This window comes from Sapajus apella, unplaced genomic scaffold, assembly GCF_009761245.1.
Source record: "Sapajus apella isolate SASKATOON/1434 unplaced genomic scaffold, GSC_monkey_1.0 scaffold25, whole genome shotgun sequence".
Classification (NCBI taxonomy): domain Eukaryota; kingdom Metazoa; phylum Chordata; class Mammalia; order Primates; family Cebidae; genus Sapajus; species Sapajus apella.
In genome coordinates, this window is record NW_022436965.1 from 15,437,761 (window position 1) to 15,461,725 (window position 23,965).

Sequence of the window (23,965 nt, forward strand, 5' to 3'; positions counted from 1 at the left end):
TTTTTTTTTTTTTTTTTTTTGTTTTTTGTTTTTTGTTTTTTTTTAGACGGAGTTTCGCTCTTGTTACCCAGGCTGGAGTGCAATGGCGCGATCTCGGCTCACCGCAACCTCTGCCTCCTGGGTTCAGGCAATTCTCCTGCCTCAGCCTCCTGAGTAGCTGGGATTACAGGCACGCACCACCATGCCCAGCTAATGTTTTTGTATTTTTAGTAGAGACGGGGTTTCACCATGTTGACCAGGATGGTCTCGATCTCTTGACCTCGTGATCCACCCGCCTCGGCCTCCCAAAGTGCTGGGATTACAGGCTTGAGCCACCGCGCCCGGCCAGCCAAAATCTTAATACATTTTCACAAACAAGTCTTTCTGATTCATAGTCAGTAACAATGGTAACAATAACTATATAAATTATTTTCATGGAAGCTGCATCTTGATAATTTGAAAAACTCAATCATCTCCAGAGATGCAGAAACCTTACTTTCTTTCCTGTAAAGTATGAGACATATGAGCAACCCCATTATAAAATTGCTTATGGTTGCTACTTCTAAACACATTGCTATATAAGTATCCATTCAGAAGCTACCTTTATCCTTATAAGAGTCTAAAACAAAACATCAAGGCAACACTGCATGCTAAATTTGTTACTCTTGATGTTATAAATTACTGAAAAAAAATCATTGTAGGCTTCCTTATTTATAGTCTACCTTTACTGCTGTTGCCTCTGAAGGCAAAAACAAGAGGCTTTGGGGATTGGAGTTAGAAAAGATGGAGGAAGGAAGATCAGAGCTTTTGAGGACAGGAGATTTGGGGACTAAAGAAACTGACTTTTGAAGGAGCTTAAGTGACACATAATGGCAGGTGGTTGTTACAGTCACTGAAATGTTAAATATGAATGCTATAGTTGTAACCACAATTATTTTTGTGGCCCAGCAGCTCTAGAATTCTAGGTATAGGAGAAAATCAAGAGAGTGCAAAGCATCTTGCATTGTTCTTTTTTTTTTTTTTTTTCCAAGACGGGGTTTCACCATGTTGGTCAGGCTGGTCTTGAACTCCTGACCTCTGGTGATTCATCCACCTTGGCCTCCAAAGTGCTTGGATTACAGGCGTGAGCCACCACGCCCGGCTGCATTGTTCTTGCCACTTACTAGGTGAGTGTTCCTTCCTATTTTAGGTATCAATTGCCTAAGGGCTAGTATATGTCTATGGAACCATGGAGCAGGTAGAGCCTGGGCTAAATTCATTTGCCAAGAGCTTTATACCTTATCTAAAGTAGCTTGAGTGGCCCAAAGATAGCAGAAACTAAAGGAAAAACAAAACCCAGCAAGGAACCTAAATAATCTAAAACTGGGTAATCGGCCCCTGAAAATTTTTTAGGTTAAAAAATATGTGTGTGAGTGTGTGTATATAACACACACACACACACACACACACACACACACACACACACACACACACAATCTTGGGCCACTGTAAATGCCAAAGTCTTATTTAATCAAATTGCAAAGAAAAAGAAATCACGGAACACTTTTCATAAAGTCTGGAAGGTGCTAAATGACACATTCCTCCACATGTAACTTTAGTGGAACTTTTTTTCTGGTTGCTTGGATGTAGATTTTTGAAATGCTTTATGCTGTGTTTTAAATTTAGTATTACTGATGTCTCAGAATGAAACTCATTAAAATAAGTTAATCAGGGTTTGAGATGCTTCCTCACTTTATACAAGTTAGCTGTATTAGTAAAATTCAAACACACTCTTGGCAGAAGACTTCAATTGCTTGTGAAGAGACTCTGACTCATAATCTAATCTGTCAGGCCCCTGGCTGGGACTGACAGGGGTAGAAATCACTGATGAAGGAGCATGTTCTTCCTTGGGGAAGCTGGAGGCTCCAATTCTTTGGGCCAACAGGCCTCTCTGCCCCTGTCCTGTACTGCCCTGCACTGGTGGCATTTTCCGGCTAGTTAGCCTTACAGCTCCCATGACAAGTGTAGGGTGCTAACTTCAAGGCTGGTTCCCAAAAGGTTTCTTTATATCCCCCCAGGAAATAGGTGTGAAAGCTTTGCCAGGAATACTGATGCTCCTTGAGGTGTGAATCAGGAAAATGAAGTGTGACTGATTGAGGCAGGGGCGGCGTGGCAACTCCCAGCAGAGATCTCTGTAGGCTTTCCGTTAACAGCGCTCATAAACTACTTCAGAGAAGTCAATTATCTTGGAGATACAACACAAAATTTGCACGTTTGTCAAAGAAAGCTTTTGGATCAGAATTCCAAGTTACTAAACCTAGAGAAAGCTCAACGCTCTTGCTAAATATCTCGGTAAGGCAAATTCCTAAAAGCTGTTCAAGGGTAGAAATCCCTGCCTCCTCTTTTAACACCCTTCAGAAAAAATGTCAGAAATGTCGGATGGAAATGTTGAGTAAGTAAACTCAACTACTTTCATTACTGCTTTAACATCACCTTTGATTTGGAAGAAATTTAACTTTCCTTCTTTTTTATAGTATTAATCAGTTCCCTACCAACATACCTATGTAAAGAAAAGCCTATATATTTCTTTTACCTGGGCTGTCTCTTCCTCTTGCTTCCTCTTCTCTTCTTCAGTCTCCACCAGCCTCTGTTTGGTCAAGAGGAGCTCCTTATTCAACACATCTGCCTTGTCTTCTGCCTGCAAATCATGGGGCATCACAGTCATACAGAGCATAAAGAACGTGTGTGGAAATTTTCTCCAAACCCAATCTTCAGTTGCTGTTCCAAAATTATTGCAAGCTGTTCTTTTACCTCCTAGCTCAGTCAAGGGGTGGCTGCTTTCACTGAATGCCAACTATGTGCCAGCTAGTTGGCACACATTATTTCTAATCCACACCAACAATAACTTTACAGATAATGACAGTGAGGTTGGAAAAGATCCAACAAACTGCGGTCAGATCACACATCTAATAGTCATGATCTGAATTCAGATTTGAATAACCTCAAAGTCCATCCTTCTTCTGAATGCTTCTTACAGATCTTTCGACGTTACAACAGCACTCACTCTCTACAGATGGATCTGATGAAAGGGTAGAGCCTCACACAGAAACCTCCAACTGGTGGAGCATAGGGGTTGACTCAGAGAAAAGGAGCAGACAGGCTGGTCTGAGGACAACAGTTAGGTGAGAAATTCAAAGACTAGCTGAGGTAAACCTGCCCACATGGTCACTCACACTGGGCAGTGAGTCTAGTAAGAAGAAATTAAGACAAAAAATCCGTGATAGAGAGAGCCATGAAGAAAATGGAAATATGGACCAGGAATCCAGGAAGAAAAGATTGTATTTCTAGAATGTCCAGGAAGAACTTGGAGAGAGCACTCTGGTTCTATCTTGGACACAGGCCCAAAATTAACTATGAAAGCACTGTATTTAACTTTGATGATGGTGTCTATTTTATACTCCGGGGTCCCACCTTTTAGGCCTCAGCTTCAAGTTCACATGGCAATGAAGCACACCCTCAGCCCTGCCCCACTCACCCCCATCTAAGTTAGCTCCTCTATCTACATCTCTCATATTTCCCTTGATAGGACTGTAATGACAACTTACAAGTGGGATTTATTTGTCTTGCCCACTAAACTTTAAGCTCCAGGAGGTAGGAACCATATCTCTTTTGCTCATCACTCTATCCCAAGCACCAAGCCCAATGCCAAGTACAGAATAGGTGCTCCCTAAGTACTTGGTGAATGAAGAGATATGGCTAAATCATTGCAGATGGGGACTACGTGAAGTGGAGACGGCAAGGGGGCCACAGGATGAGTTTCGCAGAGGGAACCTAGACACAGAGAGGCAATTAGGTGAAGGAGCTATCCCTGGCTGACAGCAGCAAAATGTTATCCGAGTGATGGTGAAAACTGGCCAGGGGGCCTTCTGTCTGTTTTCTGCCACATCTCCTGCATGTCCAGACGGCCTGGCCAGCACAGTCTGCTGGTGACTGTAGATAAACTACATTCTAGCTGCTCTGCTTGCTCTGTCTTCTGGCTCCTGATGGCTCATAGCCCAGTGGTTAGAACTCTGTTTGCAGATCATTTGGAACTATTGAGTAGTTAAGGTGAAAAAGTCCCGTAAAAGTCTTTAGGACTCTAAAAATTGCTCTGATGCATTAGATTTTGGGGGGAAAATCTACACAGAAAATTAACATTCTCAAATGAGAGGCAGACCTCGGGAATGCAATATGAACACTGCAGGTTATTTGTAAGTTGTAAGACATCTGATGTACGGTCATGAAAGTGTCTGGCATGAAGTACAGCATTTCAAAAGAAAATAAAAAGAGAAATAAATAAATAAACCATGGAAGCACGAAGCTTCCACTCTAGAGCCGCAAGCCAGATGGCTGACTGAGGTTACTCGCAAAGCAGGGAGACTCCTCCCCCCAAGTCTCCGGCAGACGACACACAGTGGCACTTTAAGAGCAGCTGTACTGCTCATTTCGGGGTTCTTAAAAACTGAACCAACTCTCTCCCTGTAACTGCAGCCCACTGGTTCAAGTCCTACCCCAGAATGTTTGAGCCATGCTAATAAAGAAGACTGCAACTAAGCCTTCTTCTGACAGGACCCACGGCATTTCCACTTTGTGAAGACGCCGATCCTTTCATAATGTTCATCGTGACGCTCTGAAATAAATGGGATTTTTTAAAGTTTGGTCTCTTGGAGAGAAATTTAAAATTTTAGCATTTTGGCCAGGTATGGTGGCTCACACCTATAATCCCAGCACTTTGGGAGGCCGAGGTGGGTGGATCATCTGAGGCCAGGAGTTAGAGACCAGCTTGGCCAAAATGGCAAAACCCCCGTCTCTACTAAAAATACAAAAATCAGCTGGGCGTGGTGGCAGAAGTCTGTAATCCCTGCTACTTGGGACACTGAGGCAGAAGAACCACTTGAGCCCAGGACATGGAGATTGCAGTGAGCCAAGACTGCACCATTGCACTCCAGCCTGGGCTAAAGGGTTAGTATCCAGAATCTACAAAGAACTAAAACAGATTTGCAAGAAAACAAACAACCCCATTCAAAAGTGGGCAAAGGATATGAACAGACACTTTTCAAAAGAAGATATATATGAGGCCAAGAAACATATGAAAAAATGCTCATCATCACTGGTCACTAGAGAAATGCAAATCAAAACCACAATGCGATACCATCTTATTCCAATTAGAATGGCAATCATCAAAAAATCTGGAGACAACAGACGCTAGAGAGGATGTGGAGAAATAGGAACACTTTTATACGGTTGGTGGGAGTGTAAATTAGTTCAACCATTGTGGAAGACAGCGTGGCAATTCCTCAAAGATCTAGAAATAGAAATTCCATTTGATCCAGCAATCCCATTACTGGGATTATAAACTGTTCTATTATAAAGACATATGCACACGTATGTTCATTGCAGCGCTGTTTATAATAGCAAAGACCTGGAACCAACCCAAATGCCCATTGATGATAGACTGGACAAGGAAAATGTGGCACATATACACCATGGAATACTAAGCAGCCATAAAAAAAACGATGAGTTTGGGTCCCTTGTAGGGACATGGATGAATCTGGAAACCATCATTCTCAGCAAACTGACACAAGAACAGAAAACCAAACACTGCATGTTCTCACTCATAGGTGAGTGTTGAACAATGAGAACACATGGACACAGGGAGGGGAGCATCACACACTGGGGTCTGTTGTAGGGGCAGGGTAGGCACAGCGGGGGGATGGGGAGGTTGGGGAGAATAACATGGTGAGAAATGCCAGATATAGGTGATGGGGGGATGGAGGCAGCAAACCACCTTGTCATGTAAGTACCTATGCAACAACCCTGCATGATCTGCACATGTACCCCAGAACCTAAAGTGCAATAAAAAAATATTTTGCAGGGTGCGGTGGCTCAAGCCTGTAATCCCAGCACTTTGGGAGGCCGAGGCGGGTGGATCACGAGGTCAAGAGATTGAGACCATCCTGGCCAACATGGTGAAACCCCGTCTCTACTAAAAATACAAAAAATCAGCTGGGCATGGTGGCGCGTGCCTGTAATCCCAGCTACTCAGGAGGCTGAGGCAGGGGAATTGCCTGAACCCAGGAGGCGGAGGTTGCGGTGAGCCGAGATTGCGCCATTGCACTCCAGCCTGGGTAAAGAGTGAAACTCCGTCTCAAAAAAAAAAAAAAAAAAAAAAAAAAAAAAAAAAAAATTTTAAAAAGAAAAAGAAAAGGGGAAAAATGCTTCCCTGGGAATTTTTTTTCAAAAACACCTAGATATATATGCTAAGAAGATAAATTATTTTTATTTGTACATTTTCTGCTAAGCAGTATTCATTAGGTCAAGATTAAAGCAACTTCACTTATTTCTATTGTTACCATATACAACATCTGCAGCAATTGCTCTGGGTCCTATAGGGAGGAAGAGTCCATTTTTCTAAGAAGCTTAATCCACAGTTTCTCCTCTATGTTAAACAGAAAAGTAGGAACAATTCTTCTACTTTTGAGTAGGGCCAGATCCAAAATAACTTGTGTATCCCTTTAACAGCGTTTTTTTGAATCTTTGTACAGCCAACCACTACACCTCACTTAAGTAGGAATTAGCTTTAATGTTGATGAATAAAATGCTAAGCACATAAATAATCAAATTCCACTTTTGAGCCCAAATTATAAAGCCTTTGCCATAATTTGATAAGATTGAGAGAAACATTGTCACGATTAAGTCTAAACACTTACCAACATCTTATAATATCTCATTAATATTTAAAGTTCGAATTGCAATCTAAGGCTTCTGCTACATATATATAAGAGAAACGAGCATTGCAATATGTGATTTCATCATGAATTAACCAATAACCTTAGCAAAGACTCAGCCCTAATATCAGAAACGAGGATCTTTGAGAAATGATTTCTGAAAGAACTGACCAGGCCAGTTGTTCAACTTAAAACAAAACAAAATAAATTTCCACTTAGCTCATGTAGCTTCTGGTCTAACAGAACTTGCTATGGTGAGGGGGAACCTAGGCCCCTGGTCCTCAGCAGGATAGTACTAATCGTGTCTCTGTCTCTTCTCTTTCGTTCCTTGTAAATAGGGAAGGACAGAAAAAGCTTGACAGCAGGTAGCAAACAGAAACTGGAATGGAGATGTTGTACCTTTTTTCACTTCTAATCACTGAGAAATCTTTTTTTTTTTTTTTTTTTTTGAGACAGAGTCTTGCTCTGTCACCCCAGGCTAGAGTGCAGTGGCGTGATCTCGGCTCACTGCAACCTCCGCCTCCTGGGTTCAAGCAATTCTCCTGCCTCAGCCTCCTGAGGAGCGCACCACTACACTCAACTAATTTTTGTATTTTAGTAGAGACGGGGTTTCACTATGTTGGCCAGGAGAGTCTTGATCTCTTGACCTTGTGATCCACCTGCCTCAGCCTCCCAAAGTGCTGGGATTACAGGTGTGAGCCACCTCGCCCGGCCTGAGAAATCTTTATTTAAGGAGTCTGAGAGAGGGTGAGTTTCTCAGAAAAGAAGGCTCTGTCAGACAGAAAAGCTGAAGAGCCTTTGGTGCCCAGGAATCATGAAACTAGCACTAAAATGATAACAGTAAGGAATGATTCATTTTTGCAAAGACGTAATTACCTAATTAGTGTTCGTGGGCTTACATATTGTCTTAAATACAATCTGCTTTCATATTTGTTTAAAGCTTGCCAGTGTTTTGCTATTTTAATTAAGAGATCTGGTTTTAATGAACTGGGAATGGAAAAGTACTGGGCAAACTGGGTGAAGGCCGGCAAAGCTGTTACCTTCACTTTCAGGCTGGGGCCCTTCCTGGAAGACTGGTGGAGCAGGTCACTTCAACTGCAGGGACAGCTTTTTGGTAGGCAAATAAACCCCACTGAGGCAGAAACTCCAAAATCCGAAGTTAAGAGGAAATACACATGAAATAGCAGTTTGTATTCTTTCATCTAGATAAAAAGCTCCAAAAGGGAGGGTTCAGGCCATATTTACTTTTCTTAAAAGAGAGGAAAAGCGTCAAGGAGGGAAGAAGGGAGAGGAATAATGAAGGCCCTGCCTGATGGAATCTTTTCTTCAGGGGCTGTTCTATCATTCATATCATGAGGTGCCCAGGTACTCAATAATTAATTACTTCAGGAATACCTAAAATGGCAGTCACTCCAGACTGACTCACATAAAGGATTCTCCTGGTGAGGTGGGTGGATCACAGGGTCAGGGGTTCGAGACCAGCCTGACAAACATGGTGAAACCCCGTCTCTACTTAAAAATACAAAAATTAGCCAGGTGTGGTGGTGCAAACCTGTAATCCCAGCTACTTGGGAGGCTGAGGCAAGAGAATTGCTTAAACCCAGGAGGCAGAGGTTGCAGTGAGCCGAGAGCACGCCACTGCACTCCAGCCTGGGCAACAGAGTGAGACTCTGTCTTAATTAAAAAAAAAAAAAAAGTTAATATTTTTTTCTGATTATTAAAGTTATATATATTATTTAGTATTATATTCATGTATAATATGAATATTATAATATTCATTATTTTTCTGATTAAAAGTTCTAGTACTCATTTTTACTTAACCAGTGGTGGTTAGGTAACTTAAGGTCTTTCTATAAATTCTAAATTGGAAAAAAGTATACAGTACAGATGAACGTAAAAATTAGATTTAATCTTACCACCCAGAGATACCTAGCAGTCACATTTTGATGTCTTTCTTTGTGGGCTTCTTCCCTATCTATGGTTCCCCACCCTACAAGATGACCCAGTGCCAGCAAGTAGCCCTTGAAATTTAGATGCAAACATTATGAAAGAAAAAAAAAAGTATTTAAAAAAATACTATATAATTATCTTCCTATTATTAAAAAAATTATTCCAGTAAGACATTTTACAGACAAACTGTTATTCTCCCCTACTAGTGAACATAGACATTATCGTATTTTTATTTTTTATTCTTATAAGTAACACTGCAGTTAATAACCTTTATACATTTTTTTACCAAATTTTTATTTTTTTTTAATAGCTTTACAAGTCGGAGGATCTCCAGTTTCTTCATCTATATAGTTTCCTCATTTATGAAATGGAGGATTAAAAGAATAACTGCTTCCTGGAGTCATTAGGGAGATTAAATGAGATGATGTTTATAAATTGCTGTATTTAGTGCTTGGCACATAGTAGGTACTCAGGAGAAATTTAATTTTATTATTGCTTAAACCTTTTGAAGTCTTACCACATATTACCAACTACATTTCCCAAATAACTTTGAAACTCTCCTTAACTCATTTCACTGCATCCCAACTGAATACAACTGTTTAAAAATTGTTTCATGCTGGGCGCGGTGGCTCAAGCCTGTAATCCCAGCACTTTGGGAGGCCGAGGCGGGTGGATCACGAAGTCAAGAGATCGAGACCATCCTGGTCAACATGGTGAAACCCCGTCTCTACTAAAAATACAAAAAATTAGCTGGGCATGGTGGTGAGTGCCTGTAATCCCAGCTACTCAGGAGGCTGAGGCAGGAGAATTGCCTGAACCCAGGAGGCAGAGGTTGTGGTGAGCCAAGATCGCGCCATTGCACTCCAGCCTGGGTAACAAGAGCGAAACTCCGTCTCAAAAAAAAAAAAAAAAAAAAAAAAAAAATTGTTTCATTTAGTCAGCCATCATGAGAAAATTATTAATGGATAAGAGATTCAAGATGGCAGAATCAAGTGTGAATCAAGACCATTTGGAAAGCGAACATAGAACCAAGACTTTCATTAGAGCACTGACTTATCACTACAGTCTCATTAATACAAAAATATGACTGCTGAGGTAAGGCTGAGTCGACCCTGATTGAATGGAGATCCTGCAACCTTCTCTGGTTCTGATTCTCCTCATCACATACTTCTCATACCACTTCTCCGAATGGGCTGGCTGATGAGGTCTGTGGTTAACAGGGCCACAACTTTTTAAAAAACAATTCTCTAGGCTGCTTTTTCTACTTTCCCTATCCTGTGTCCCAAGCAACACAGTTATTGTTGCTGTTTTCTAACTCCATCTAGTGCCAGCTCGCTGTGTCCTCCTCTCCCAGACAGCACTGTTTTCCTGAACATGGGGTCTTATCTCCGACTTTAGTATGGTTAAAACTTTTGAGCCACAAAATTAGCTATCTAGATGAGAAAAAAGGAATTGTGGCAGGGACCATTTTCAGCTGTCCTTTAATTTTAAACATTTAAGCAGACTTATGTTATTAGTGGATTTGTATTTTAAATATTGTCAATTACACCACAGGTAATGATTCTTTTACAGACTCAACAGTCTGCGTGTCAATTTCTCTGACCCTCCATTATCTGTTGGGGATATTTACTTTGTAGAAGTCAGAAAATAGAGTGGTAATTTTAAATCTGCACAACACTGCTTCCATATTGCCAATTATTTCTGAAAATGCTCACAAGAAAAAACAGTAGGTCCTAAGACTGTCAGCTTTGTTGGAAAGAACAAGGGATACTAAACAATTTAAGGTCTTCCTAGCAACAACTGGCATTTAATGAACATGTACTATTGTAGAGCTTTACTTATTTTTATTTTATTTTATTATTCATTTTTTTTTTTTTTTTTTGAGATGGAGTCTTGTTCTGTCACCCAGGCTGGAGAACAGTGGCATGATCTCGGCTCACTGCAACCTCAGCCTCCAAGGTTCAAGCGATTCTCCTGCCTCAGCCTCCCGAGTAGCTGGGATTATAGGCACATGCCACCACCCCAGGCTAATTTTTGTATTTTTGGTAGAGATGGGGTTTCACTATGTTGGTCAGGCTGGTCTGGAACTTCTGACCTTGTGATCTGCCTGCCTTAGCCTTCCAAAGTGCTGATATTACAGGTGTGAGCCACTGTATCCAGCTATTTAATTTTTATATCATCTGTATAAGAGACCACTTTTACACCTATAGACAGCTTAAGAACTGCCCAGGGTTCATAGGGGTGGCCGCAGCATTCACAATCGGGCAGTCTGGTTCTTAGCCACTCAGATACCTATCAATCCAACAATCCAACTCTTAATGTAGGTACTTCATATAAAACGTCACATTTATTATAGAGAAGATTTTTTACTGGAACAAAAAGTAAGGTGCCTACTGTTAGAGTGGCATTAGTACAGGTATATTCTTGGTGACTGATGTTTTCAGATAATTATGCTGAGAGCCATTGGTTCAGGAAAGGTATCAACAAAGGCATAACAGAGTTTAGAGGTATAAAGAAAGTATGTCACACATGCTATTTAGAAATGACCCAAACGTTTCTCAAAGGCCTGTTTTCCACTCTCTCCAATTAATGCAAACTGTCCCTGCCCCTTCATCAAAAACAAAGTTAAGAACAAAGCAAGCTTGCGGGGTGGGGTAAGGGGGAGGTGGTGAGAACACACTGGTCTTTGTCCTGAGGAAATCATCAGTCTCATTTCTACCCAGTGAATGACAAGTTTACCTGATCCAAGTCATTCCGTAGAGCAATTTTGCTTGTTACTAGTTCATGGGCGAGGTCGTCATTCTCTTGTTCCAGCCTCATGCTGGCCTCCTGTAATCTTCGGTTCTCCCTCTGCAGAAAAAAAGCAACAGCCGGAAGTGAGGATTAGTGCCTGGACGTACAGAAATGAACAGAACTGGTGAGGAAAAACAAGCAACAAGTGAACTTTCAAAGGTGTAAAAGGAGGAGGCGCAAGTGGCACAGGAAGGCAGGATTGCCGTCTGGGAAACAACAGTGAGTTTGGCTAGCAATGCGGGTGCGGTTCTCTACGCGGTGAAACTGTCCCCTAAACTCTCAAGATGGAACTTCATCATAAAAAAAAAGTGCCAAAAGAGCAGAATTTCCGAACATATCCCCAATCCTGCGAGGTTTTCACATAGACCTAGAACACAGACACAAGCAATTCTTCATTTAAAACATGCACAGTAAGTAGTCTCACCCTTGACCTCAAGAGAAGCCACAAGACACAGGAGGAATGAAACAGGGGAACCACCAGACATTTCTTCAAATTGTTTTTCTAAGACAGGGTTCATATTAACTGACTATATTTAAGAGCAGTAAATCAAGAATCATGACACATCGTTCATGACTTTGCTATCAGCTGACATTTTTATTCTTTGAGTAAGAATATATTTACTTTTCTGAACACCAATTTTTGTGTGAGAGCAACAGTCCTTATAAGAGCACTAGCTTTTTTTCCTTTTTTAAAACTTCAAATTAAAACATTCTGGGTAAAATAAATTACTGAGGATTTCTGCACCCCATCTTGAAAAATCTGAAACAAATTTACATGATAAACAAAAAAAAAGTCACTAATTCTTATGAAGCAAGTAACTAAACATTATGAACTTGGTATGTTCACAACTGTTTTCAGAAGAGCTATTTCATGTCTTCCATTCCAAAGTATCAAAAGTGCTTTCTTTGCTACTGTTAACAGTTATAGGAGATTTAAAATAGAGCTGACAGGAAAAACTAATGTGATGAGACCTTCCTGTTTTTCACATTTACACTCCTAACAGTGTTTTCTGCAAAAGCAGCAAAAACTCAGACAAAGCAGTGATACAAAACCAGAAGACAAATATATGTTTTGGAAGATAGTTTATCATAGCATACCAGGTAAGGTGAAGTTAATTTTACCTTCTATGTAACAACCTGGTGTTTGTTATATTGAACAAAAACAGCCAGGTACAGCGGCTCACACATGTAATCCCAGCACTTTGGGAGGCTGAGGCGGGTGGAACATGAGGTCAGGGGTTCAAGACCAACATGACAAACATGGTGAAACCCTGTCTCTACTTAAAAATACAAAAATTAGCAGGGCGTGGTGGCATGTGCCTGTAGTCCCAGCTACTTGGGAGGCTGAGGCAGGAGAATTGCTTGAACCCAGGAGGTGGAGGTTGCGGTGAGCCGAGAGCGCACCATTGCACACCAAAACGGGGGACAGAGCGGGGCCTTGTTTCAAAAAAAAAAAAAAAAAGAGGAAGACAGTTTTTTTCTTCTTCCTGTTTTTTAAAAGAAGGGCTAAGAAACACATAGTAAGGGCAAAGTCTGAGGCTTTCACAGAGGCAGAGGATCCACAAACAGGGAAGGCCATCAGAGAAGTTAAAGGACGAGCCTGCACCTTGATTATACCGGCCACCAGGGCCTACTTCTGTCCTTTCTTTTGGAAAAGAAAAAAACAGAATAGTTGGAGAATGTTAAAACATTATTGAAAAAGATATCTACTAAAAAAGATAAAAACAATCCCGAATCACTTAAATACTTTAAATAAATCCATGATAGAATTTCACTCAGTGTTAAAATACTGGAGAAGGCTGGGTGCAGTGGCTTGTGCCTATAACCCCAACACTTTGGGAGGCTGAAGCCTGAGGATTGCTTGAGCCCAGTGTTCAAGACAAGCCTGGCCAACATGGTGAAACCTCATTTCTACTAAAACAAAATACAAAAATTAGCCAGGTATGGTGATGTACACCTGTAATCCCAGCTGCTCGGGAGGCTGAGGCAGGAGAATTGCTTAAATCTGAAAGGCAGAGGTTGCAGTGAGCCAAAATTGCATCACTGCACTCTAGCCTGGGTGACAAAGTAAGATCTGTCTCAAAAGTAAAAAAAAAAAAAAAAAAAATCCAATAACAGGAAATGCTTATGCTGCCTTGTAGGAAAAATAAATAAAAAATAACTGGAGAATCTCATTATATAACAATATATTAACAGATACTAACTTTAGGTAGTGAATTTTTTTATTGTCGTCCTTGTCCTTTTAAAAATGTTTTTAAGTTTTCTATAATGAATATATATTTGCAATAGGACTTAAAAATAGTTTTATTAAGAAAAAAAGCAAGTCAGAATTTTAATTCCATTGGAAGGGATAAGATGCCAAAATGAGAAAGAAATATTCAAGTCCACTTCTGTTAGAAGGTCATATTCTACACAAAAACATACTGAATCCTCCTTTTTGACCAAGATTTATAATGTAACCCCTCAGAAGTGCTGCCTTGCTAGGAACTCTTTCCCCAGATGTTCCTGAGAAGACTGTGTGTGCTCTTGTAGGGGCAACTTGTACTCATCAGATTCTGTCTGTTCCCCCAGTCTACAGAAGTGCCACCCTCCCACAGAAGAATGATAAATGTGGAGACTAAAAAACAGATTTCTAAAAAGCCAGAGCTTCTACAGTGGAATCTTTCAATCTTTGCCTAAGTAACACGATTTCTAGCAGGGGCTGGAGAGTTAGACTTTATTTCTGATATATCTATTACTCCTTTTCATTTCTTGTAGAAAATGTAGATTAAAAAAAAGATAAACTTTTTCAACAAATTTCCTCCTAGCCAGGAAAGAGTAACAATACCAGCACAATTTCAACATGACTTATTTCACAATGCAGGCCGCTTACGCAGGGAAGAGATTTTTCTCATTTTTTCATACATCTCTTCAAGAAACTAGGATAAGGCTACTTCAACAGCTATCCCTGAGTTAAGTGTCCTATTGCTGTTGAAATTGTACTTGTGGAGCCCCCAAGTACAAAAAGCTCCCTCAACTATTATGTCCATTACGCTCATTGGGCACAAGTGAAAATGTTGCCACTACCAGTTTTTCAGGTTACAGTTATATGCTTAAAATTGAGTTGAAGTAACCTCCAGGTAAAGTCGTAGGGTGTTCGTGGAAAAGTACTCTGTTCAAGTATTTAGAAATCATACCAGGTAGCTACTTCACTGTTGATAAGAGATACATGTTTGACGGATCATCTGTTATATAAGAAAAAGGTGTGAGTTCAGCTGAAGTTCTGACTAGTAACTTCTCATTACAATGACTGTTGCAATGAAACCCTTCCTTACAGACACACAGCTAAAGGGGTAAGGGCAAGGGTGGGAAAAGATTTGGGGGAAACAGTGTCTCAGGGTCCCTGCAAAGCAAAATAGCCTAAAGGGCACGCCTACTGGCTTTTGCTTTAGCAAGAAGCTTCAATTCAGTGTCTGCAAAGCAAGCAGTACAGTGGGAAGTGTCAGACTCCTGCTCTGCACTCACAGACAAGAGGGAAAGCAAGCTACAGGGCCAAAAATGCAGTATCGTCCTCCAAAGTATGAACCCAGGGGTGTCCTCATGAGTCCTCCAAAGCCACTGAATGCTACTGAGCACTACAGTGAGACCCTGCTACTGAGATGGAGATTTTCGACAAAGAACTTGCCACACTTACCTACTGAGGGTTAAACAGAGCTTATATTACTTGGCTGTCTTTTCTAGTTCTTCTCAAGGAGCCAAAACTGTTTTCAAACTAACTGATTCCAGAAAAAGTTTGCCTGTATACTAGAATGGAGAAGATAGTTTGGTTTTCATGGACTTGGGAAAGGTAGTAACCCTGCTTGGTTTATTTTGAAATGTTGACAAGGTTTGTCCAGGGGAGACAGACTTAAAGTCACCCCCAATAATTTCAGTCAGCCCAGAGAAATTCACATGCTATAAGTTTGCACAAGCAGACATGCTGAATGCTCAAAGCCTGTAAACAAAACAGGCAGATTGGTTCCCTCTTGCCTTTCAGAAAAGATTACAGGAGACACTGCTTACATAACTCTTAAAACTCACATCACACCATCTGACACATATACGCCCCCATCTCATAACAGCTGACACCATTTGAATAAAAAGCAGATAACAACTGTCCTCATACTTTCTCTCCTCATGGATAGGAGATGTACAGCTGGGAAAGTTTGATTAGTAACTTTTGGGAGGAGGATACTGCATTTTTCAAAGACACAGACACTGATGTTACAGAAATACATAGATTAAAAAAAAAACTTACCTCCTCAAAAGTCATAGACCAACTACCGTTTTCAATCATAGGTACAAAGACAATTGAAAAAAACAAAAGAATATCCAATGAAATTGAACACCTACTAAAATATTTATGAAATGGCAATAACAAAAACAGACACTTCTTAATGCTCTTTTGCTTTTCCTTTGAGTGTCACATAACTCTAAGTTCTCTCTGTGACTGCAAACATTCAATGGAACAAAGTATACTTGAGGCAGCCAGTGGGCAAGTCTCAACTCAGGAAGACTCATATCCTAAAACTCCTCCCTCTCCACAATGCTGCTTAGTTTGCATGAACGACTAAAATGCCTTATGTGGAACTATTAGCAACTACGGTGTGAGTTGTTGATCCTGTGTTGTCAAAGCTGGGTGGAAGGAACTTCCTTATATGATAAGGTCAGAAATGTTGCAAAATAGTTCATCTTCAGACAAAAGAAGGAAATTGCTGGGCAGGGTAATGCAAAAGACAAATGAATCCCAGATCTCATTTGTACCTAGGGGCTGAAGTCTGGGTGAAGCAGTTCAAGGGATTGTGAATGTCATTTATTCCAAAATGAGAAGCCATAAAAATGTGAACTGGTAATTAAAAGTAAACTAAGCTTTAAAGGAAAAAATGACAAGGAGGGAGGCAGCTTTATAAACCCTAGCTCAATATTTTGGGTGTTGTCTGCTGCTATGATGAATTTTTGGCACATGTTTTTAAAGACTTTTAAGGGTCAGGAGAAAATGTTTTCCTAGAAGACGCAGTGCAAATGTCTTAGCAACAACACACTCAACTCTCACGTATTCTCTTCTGGATACCTCTTTTAAAAGAGCTGATAACTTTCATATTCAAGTTTTCAAATGCCTACAGATAAAACGTTTAAATATCTATGTTGTCTGTAAGTGAAGATCTGAGAAAAAAATATGAATATTTGAAACTTTTGTGCTTCCCTCCTTTACCCATCACATCCAATTTTAACGTTCTAGTGGAAATTGTCAAATTTTTAAATGTCAAACTAAAAACAAAATCTTGTCAGTAATAAATGACAGCTGGCCAAACAGACTGCATTTCTTTCAGCACTTGAAAAACTATTAGATTACAGTCTTACACAGGGGTCAGCAAATTTCTAGTGGAAATTGCCGGACAGTAAATATATTAGGCTTTGCAGGTCGCACGGTCTATTGCTGAAATAGCTCAGCTCCACCAGTGTCATACAAAAGCAGCCATACGCAATAAATAAATAAATAGGTGTGGCTGTTTCAATAAAACCTGGTTTACAAAAACCGGCAGTGAGCCAGATTTGGCCTACAAACCACAGTTTGCAGATCCCTGCTCTCTCTATTACACAAATCAAATTTTCAAAAAGCAAATGCATTCTAAACGATATAGAAACATATTAGTGTCAGGTAATATTCTTAGTAATACTTAAACAGAAAAGAAAACTTCCTAAGAATTAAAGCAAGTTTCTTGAAAACTCTGAAGATCATCAATAAACACACTAGAAATTCTTAGTGTGCCTAACGCATATTCTTCCCCCAAGTGCTAAGTATAAGAGACTGAGCAGACCAGCATTGTCAGAAACTGCCCACTTCTTTTTTAACTATATTGCTTGAGAAGCCAAAAGGATTTAGTTTTGCATCTTCACCATCCTACAACAATGAACTCTCTGTGTTATCCAAGCTCAAAGAGAAAGTGGCAACCTTCTGAAGTTTATCATTAAGTTGTCATAGGCATATAGAAACCACCCTCCTGTCTATTACTATTTCTTAAAAGCACATTATTTCATAACATAATATTTCCAAAAGCCAGCACAGTTTCTAGGATGTGAAAAAATAATAAAATGTAAGTTTATTGGCCATGGCAGAAAAAACTTTTTTTTTTTTTTTTTTCTTTTGAGGCTGAGTCTCACTCTGTCATCCAGGTAGAAGTGCAGTGGTGTAATCTGGGCTCACTGCAACCTCTGCCTTCCAAGTTCAAGAGATTCTCCTGCTTCAGCCTCCCAAGTAGCTGGGACTACAGGTGTGCACAACCACACCCAGCTAATTTTTGTATTTTTAGTAGAGACAGGGTTTTACCATGTTGGCCAGGCTGGTCTCAAACTCCTGACCTCAAGTGATCTGCCCACCTCACCTCCCAAAGTGCTGGGATTATAGGTGTGAGCCACTGTGCCCAACCAGAAAAACATTTTTCAAAGCTGGATTCACTTATCTTGACTCCTCTGAGTAAGAAAGGCTCAAACACAAAAAAGGGCCCAAAGGTTTTTTTTAAAAAAAGTCTACTCCTTCTTTTTTATAGGCAAGAAATGTATCCTAATTTAAACCTTTCATCATTTGTCAAGTTTAAAAGAAATGTGATAATTGCTCTAAACTATTTTATTAGATATGTAAGGATGGCAAAAAAGTACAATTAAGCTTTATTTCAAATATTTCATTTGTATTATTTTTACTATGCATAATAGCTTCATTTGAAATTGCATGTAGGGGCAATTGCTCTACAAAAATTAGTATATGCAAGAAAAACTCTGTAAACACAGAGGAATCATTTTCTTTGTTTAAATGACATTTTGATTTTTAAAATTACTACGTTTAATCTCAAGAACGAGGTTAAGCAGTCTAAATTTAATTGTACTGAACATGTATAAGACACTTCAATTAGAAATTATGTATTTATAATACTATCCGTGTCCCAAACCCAAGAGAGTATAAATATTCCAGATTCTTTTAGTATTTTCCCATCTAGAACAGGTAACCTTTATTATGCTTTGGGAGATTCAATGAATTTAATTAAGTAGCTGTGTTTTTTAAGGCTTAACTCTCATTTGTGTAAGTAGTTCTTTAATTAAACCAGAAAAGAACATCATTCTCCAAAGGTAGCTGAAGGCTGCAGATCTCCAAAAAGTACCATCTACTGGTAACATCACTAGAAAACTTTCCTCACAGTAGAAACAATTCATCTCTTTAAGATAAAAAACATTTTAATTTCTGAAATTGGTAACTTCACTTATTAAGGGCTAGTTACTATGTTTCTAAAATATACTAAAACTGCTACACATATTGATGAATGTGTGTTTTCTGGGAACCTGTACAAAAATGAAAAAAAAAATATGCTATTTCTACAGCCAAATCTTTATCCTATATTTTACCTCATTAGAAAATCAACCACTAAATTTACAAACCAAAATATTAGAGTAGACAAAGAATTTTACACAAATCTGGCCAGGTCCAAGTTAAGAAGGAAGATAAAAGAGATTTGAAATAAAAATATTCTACACATTCTTCCTTGAAAAAAGTTTCCTTTCTATCTCTTGGAATCTAGTCATGAAGAGAAACAGAAAGAGTAAAGGCTATAAGCAGTCATTACGGTGCTCACTGACTTTAAAATATAAACTGATGCCAAGACCAGACAGCACAGGCAGTGCATATAAATGTGTTACCGACTTACATATGTTTATGTCTGTGTGTGTATACATATAATGTACAACGTATGTTCTATCTGGAAATTAAAAATTAATGCACCACCCACTGTACTGGCCTTTATCCTATAAATATGGACACATATGAGATGAAAAATCACTAATTAGCTCTAATTTCAACAGAAAGCTCTCCCTCCTGCAAGGCTTCCTCACAGGTACCTCTGCTGTAATTTAGGGTTCATAAAAGGAAAAGGGTAGGCTAAATGACAGTCGTCTTGGAATATTCTTTTTTTGGGAGGGGAAGAGATGTAATTCATATACCATAAAATTCATGTTTTTGAAATGTACAATTTAGTGGCTGTGTGCGGTGGCTCACACTTGTAATCCCAGCACTTTGGGAGGCCGAGGCGGGTGGATCACTTGAGGTCAGGAGTTTGAGACCAGCCTGGTCAACATGATAAAACCCCAACTCTACTAAAAATACAAAAATTAGCTGGGCGTGGTGGTGCACACCTGTAAGCCTAGCTACTCAGGAGGCTGAGGCACAAGAATCACTTGAAACCCGGGAGGCGGAGGTTGTATTGAGTCGAGACTGCACCACTGCACTCCAGCCTGGGCGACAGAGTGAGACTTTGTCTCAAAACAAAAAATAAAAAATCAAAAAAATCAAATGTACAATTTAGTGATTTTGTATATTCACAAAGTTGTACAATCAATATTACTTCTTAATTCCAGAAGATTTTCATACTTTGAGTTTTAAAATTTAAATTTATAACAAAACTATTTTACCTCCTTCTTTGTAGTTGAGATTTAATTATTGAATGAAGGTGACTATAACGATATAGCCTGAGCATGAAAATATTTGTAAAGCAAGAAGTATCACTGTGGAGAGCTACCTCTACATTCTTGGATCTTTAATCCCACCTCTAGGTTCCCTGTGATAGCCTTTTTTTTTTTTTTTCTTTGGTGGGATGGAGTTTCACTCTGTCACCCAGGCTGGAGTGCAGTGGTGCGATCTTGCTTGCTGCAACCTCTGCCTCCTGGGTTTAAGCAATTCTCTGCCTTAGCCTCCTGAGTAGCTGGGGTTACAGGCGCCTACCACCGCACCCGGCTAATTTTTGTATTTTTCGTAGAGACAGGGTTTCACCATCTTGGCCAGGCTGGTCTTAAACTTTTGACCTTATGATCCACCTGCCTTGGCCTCCCAAAGTGCTGGGATTACAGGCCTGAACTACCATGCCCGACCTGACAGCCCTTTTACAAACACTACCATGTCCAAGAGAAATAGCACTGAACTGAAATACCTCTTAAAATATCTTATTATATAACATATCTGGGCTTTAAAAAAAAATTTCCTACAGCCTTCCTAGCTTTCTTGTCAGATGGCCAGCTAGGGTGTACAAATGACTTTTTAAGCAGCAGAGATTCTAATGATGAGGAGCGGTTGTTACTGAACTGGTGCAAGTTCTCACTCATTGCCCTCAAAGATCTTCCCAAGTCAGTCTTTAAGAGTTTACATTAGCTGGGTTCCCAGTCCAAGATCTATGAATTATAAAATGCTCGTTCCCAGTCCAAGATCTATGAATTATAAAATGCTCGTTCCCAGGACAGAGATCTTATTCTTCACAGGATTAAATTTAGAATATGTAAAAGGTATTTTCTAACTTTGCTACTTTAATTAGGATAATTATAATATGGCTTCTTAAATTACATACTGATCATCTGAAAAACCAGATACGTTGATGGTTAGAAGCTTATGCTGTTGATTGCCACCTTGAAAATGTAATTATAATCTAAGAACTATAAATTTGCCAAGTGTATTACCAGGACAAATGCCTAGACATTATTAAAGGAGAATAGAGATATTAGATAAATGTACTGACAACTTATCACAATAATCTAAAAGAAATAGCGATAGAGGGTATCAGATATGTACAAAGAAGAAGAAACAATACTCGAACTTAAAAAGTAATGCCTGCTTTCGAAACAAAAAGTTTAATCCTACTTTGATCTCTCAAAAACCATACACATTGATAATCTTACATGTTATAAGTACTTTAAAAATAATGTACATCTTACTATTCATGTATACATACCTGCTTGGGCACAAAAAAAGATTTAAGACACAATAACAAGTTCAGTTCCAGCCTGATTTTACATGTACAAGTTTGGTCTTTCATTTCACTCTTATTTTAAAGCACTCTTCACAGAATTTATTCATAACAATGGTAGTAATAAGAAAATTAGAATAATATAAGCAAAAGGAGAGCTCCATTTTGGATGCTTAATAATAGTTTATAATTACTGCCTTCAAGCCTTTCTAAAGCAGCATGCTATATGATTTACATTGAAAGCTGGTTTTATTGAGGGGATGTTGGTGAAAATTAAGCTTCGCACATTATCTGTTAACACCTTACTGTTATAGTTATCTGCTATAGCAGTATGTGGGATTTTATCATCAGATCTTGAACCACTTCTGTAAGCAAGGGGAGAGTATTGGCTAGCAACACTTGAAAGAACTGAGAACAGTCAGCAATGGACTAGAGGGGAAGACCCATATAAGGTGGTATTATTCTAGTAATGATTGCATAATTTGTCGTAGTAGACTTCATAAAATAACAGTCATTTCTTGAACACAACTATGAGCCGAGTCCTTAACATACAGCATGCCTCATCCTTGCAACAATCCATCAAAAAATCCGATACACTGTACCTTTTACACATGATGAAGAGGTTCAATAACTAGTCTAAGATGCTGAACGGTGGCATGGAGATTAAAACCCTCAATTTGAAGTCTAAATCCTGTGCTCTAAAAAATGAGCAAGATTTGAATTCAGACCTGTCTGACTACAAAACCTACATCCTGCTTCTCTGTTCCTCTGCATACATCCTGTGCTATTCGGTTCAGCCACAGAGCGAAGACGTACTGTGTGACTATGCTGGCATGTCCAGCTCTGACCACATAAAGGTAACTCTAGTCACAAAACTGGAAGTCATTCCAATGTGGGTGATCTAATGAATCATGCCACACAGTCCATTTCTTGGCAGGACTTCTTGGCACTGGTGCTCAGTGCTGAAAATACGATATTCTTTTATCTTAGTGTATTGATGTGGAGGGAGAAGAAGCTATTATGCATCTGTATGAGTCTGAAAAATTAAAGCATGTTGAAAAGAGACAATATTTTACTTGGAAAAAGTAAGTTGGAAATAAGTGTTTCCCAACATTGAATCCTAGGAACAGTGCTGCTAATTACCATTAGAGAGATTCACAATTAATGAATGTATTAAACTGAAATTATTTTGATTCTGAAATTTCATACTGTAAGTCAAATATCATTTTTGTTCATAAATTTGTCTGGAAATAAATGTTGCAACAAACACCATTACTGTGCTCAATATACCTTTGTGGTTTTTATTTTTCCTTCCAAGTGAGTTGGTATTTTTAACATTTGCTACAGACAGAGGCAACTCTGAAACATCCTTGTCAGTCTTGGAACAGTTCACCTGCTAAAAGTCTTTGAGGACATGACCATGCACAGCTAAAACAGTACTTTGCCATTTTTCCTTTTTGTTTCATTTTTGAAAGTAGAAAGCCACTTTCTTTTCCCCTCTCTTTCTCTCAGCTTCTTATGAAGATTCCCAGTATAAATGCAACAGCTGGAGTTACCTACAAATATACAAACTGAAAGAAAAGAAATATTATGGTTGGCTATTTGGGAATCTCCTGAAATGAAGACATACCTGGACAGTTAGCATAATCAGCATCTAAATCAATCAAGGAGGAGCAGAGGGAATTGAACTTGCCACAGTTGCTGCTTTAAGTAAAAAAAAAAAAAAAAGATACTTTGCTGAGCTGGGGAATGGTGGCTGGTACCTGTAACCCAAGCTACTTGGGAGACTGAAGTGGGAGGACTGCTTGAGGCCAGGAGTTCAAGATCAGCCTGGGCAACAAGGCAAGACTCAGTCTCATTTAAAACAAAAAAGAAGGTACTTCGATAGATGCAAAATATTTCTCATACCTTGTATCTATCCATTGGGTCTTCCTGTTGCAGCTGACTCTCTCGCATTGTCTGATATTCTTTCTCATATTTCTTCAGCTTCTTGGTTGGTACCTGCAGGGATTTGAGGAATACCATGTTAGACAAGGAGACCATTTAGGAAAAAAAAATTTCAGGTCTGTTTGCTCGTTAAATTTCTGAAATCCTAAGGAAACATGCCCAACTCAAAGTTAGAAACAAAATACAGACTCCAGAGTAGGGGTTGGGAAACTTAACCTGTGAAGGTCCAGACAGTATATATTTTTTTAGGCTATAGTCTAGGTTGCAAAGATTCAACTCTGTCGTTATTGCACAAAACCTGCCATGGGTGATACATAAATGAGCCCGCTGTGTTCCAAGAAAACTTTATTTACAGAAACAGGCCACACTTTGTCCACCTCTGTTCTATATAGTATTGCTGATGTCACAACCTTCTCTTGCTAATGTATTTAATAGTGTTAATTTTAACTTTCTTAAGTATAATTCACTCATATCCTTCTATTATGTTGAAAATGAAAATTATTTTAAACAAGTAAAAAATTGAGCTACAAAAAATATTCTAAAATGAGCTGAGTGTGATGGCTCATGCCTGTAATCCCAGCACTTTGGGAGTCCAAGTGGGTAGATCAGTTGAGGTCAGGAGTTTGAGGCCAGCCTGAAACCACATCTCTACTAAAAATACAAAAATTAGCCAGGCATGGTGGCAGACATCTGTAATCCCAGCTATTTGGGAGGCTGAGGCAGGAGAATTGCTTAAGCCTTGGGAGGCGAAGGTTG

The 23,965-nt window shown here is 39.3% G+C and overlaps 1 protein-coding gene across 11 annotated transcripts in view; it reads right to left on the reverse strand.

The window, feature by feature from the left end:
• Nucleotides 1–23,965, reverse strand: part of RABGAP1L (RAB GTPase activating protein 1 like) — a 718,780-nt gene that overhangs the window by 14,404 nt on the left and 680,411 nt on the right. For 7 of the 11 annotated variants that reach the window (XM_032291668.1, XM_032291665.1, XM_032291667.1 and 4 more), the window contains 3 exons: nt 23,171–23,263; nt 11,415–11,525; nt 2,552–2,656 (listed from right to left, as the gene is read on the reverse strand). In XM_032291668.1, coding sequence (XP_032147559.1) covers nt 2,552–2,656; nt 11,415–11,525; nt 23,171–23,263 — 309 coding nt within the window. Of the gene's footprint in view, nt 1–2,551; nt 2,657–11,414; nt 11,526–15,744; nt 17,624–21,204; nt 22,834–23,170; nt 23,264–23,965 lie in introns of those variants that run through there. The other 4 variants (XM_032291662.1, XM_032291672.1, XM_032291671.1 and 1 more) reach the window with 2 other exon arrangements.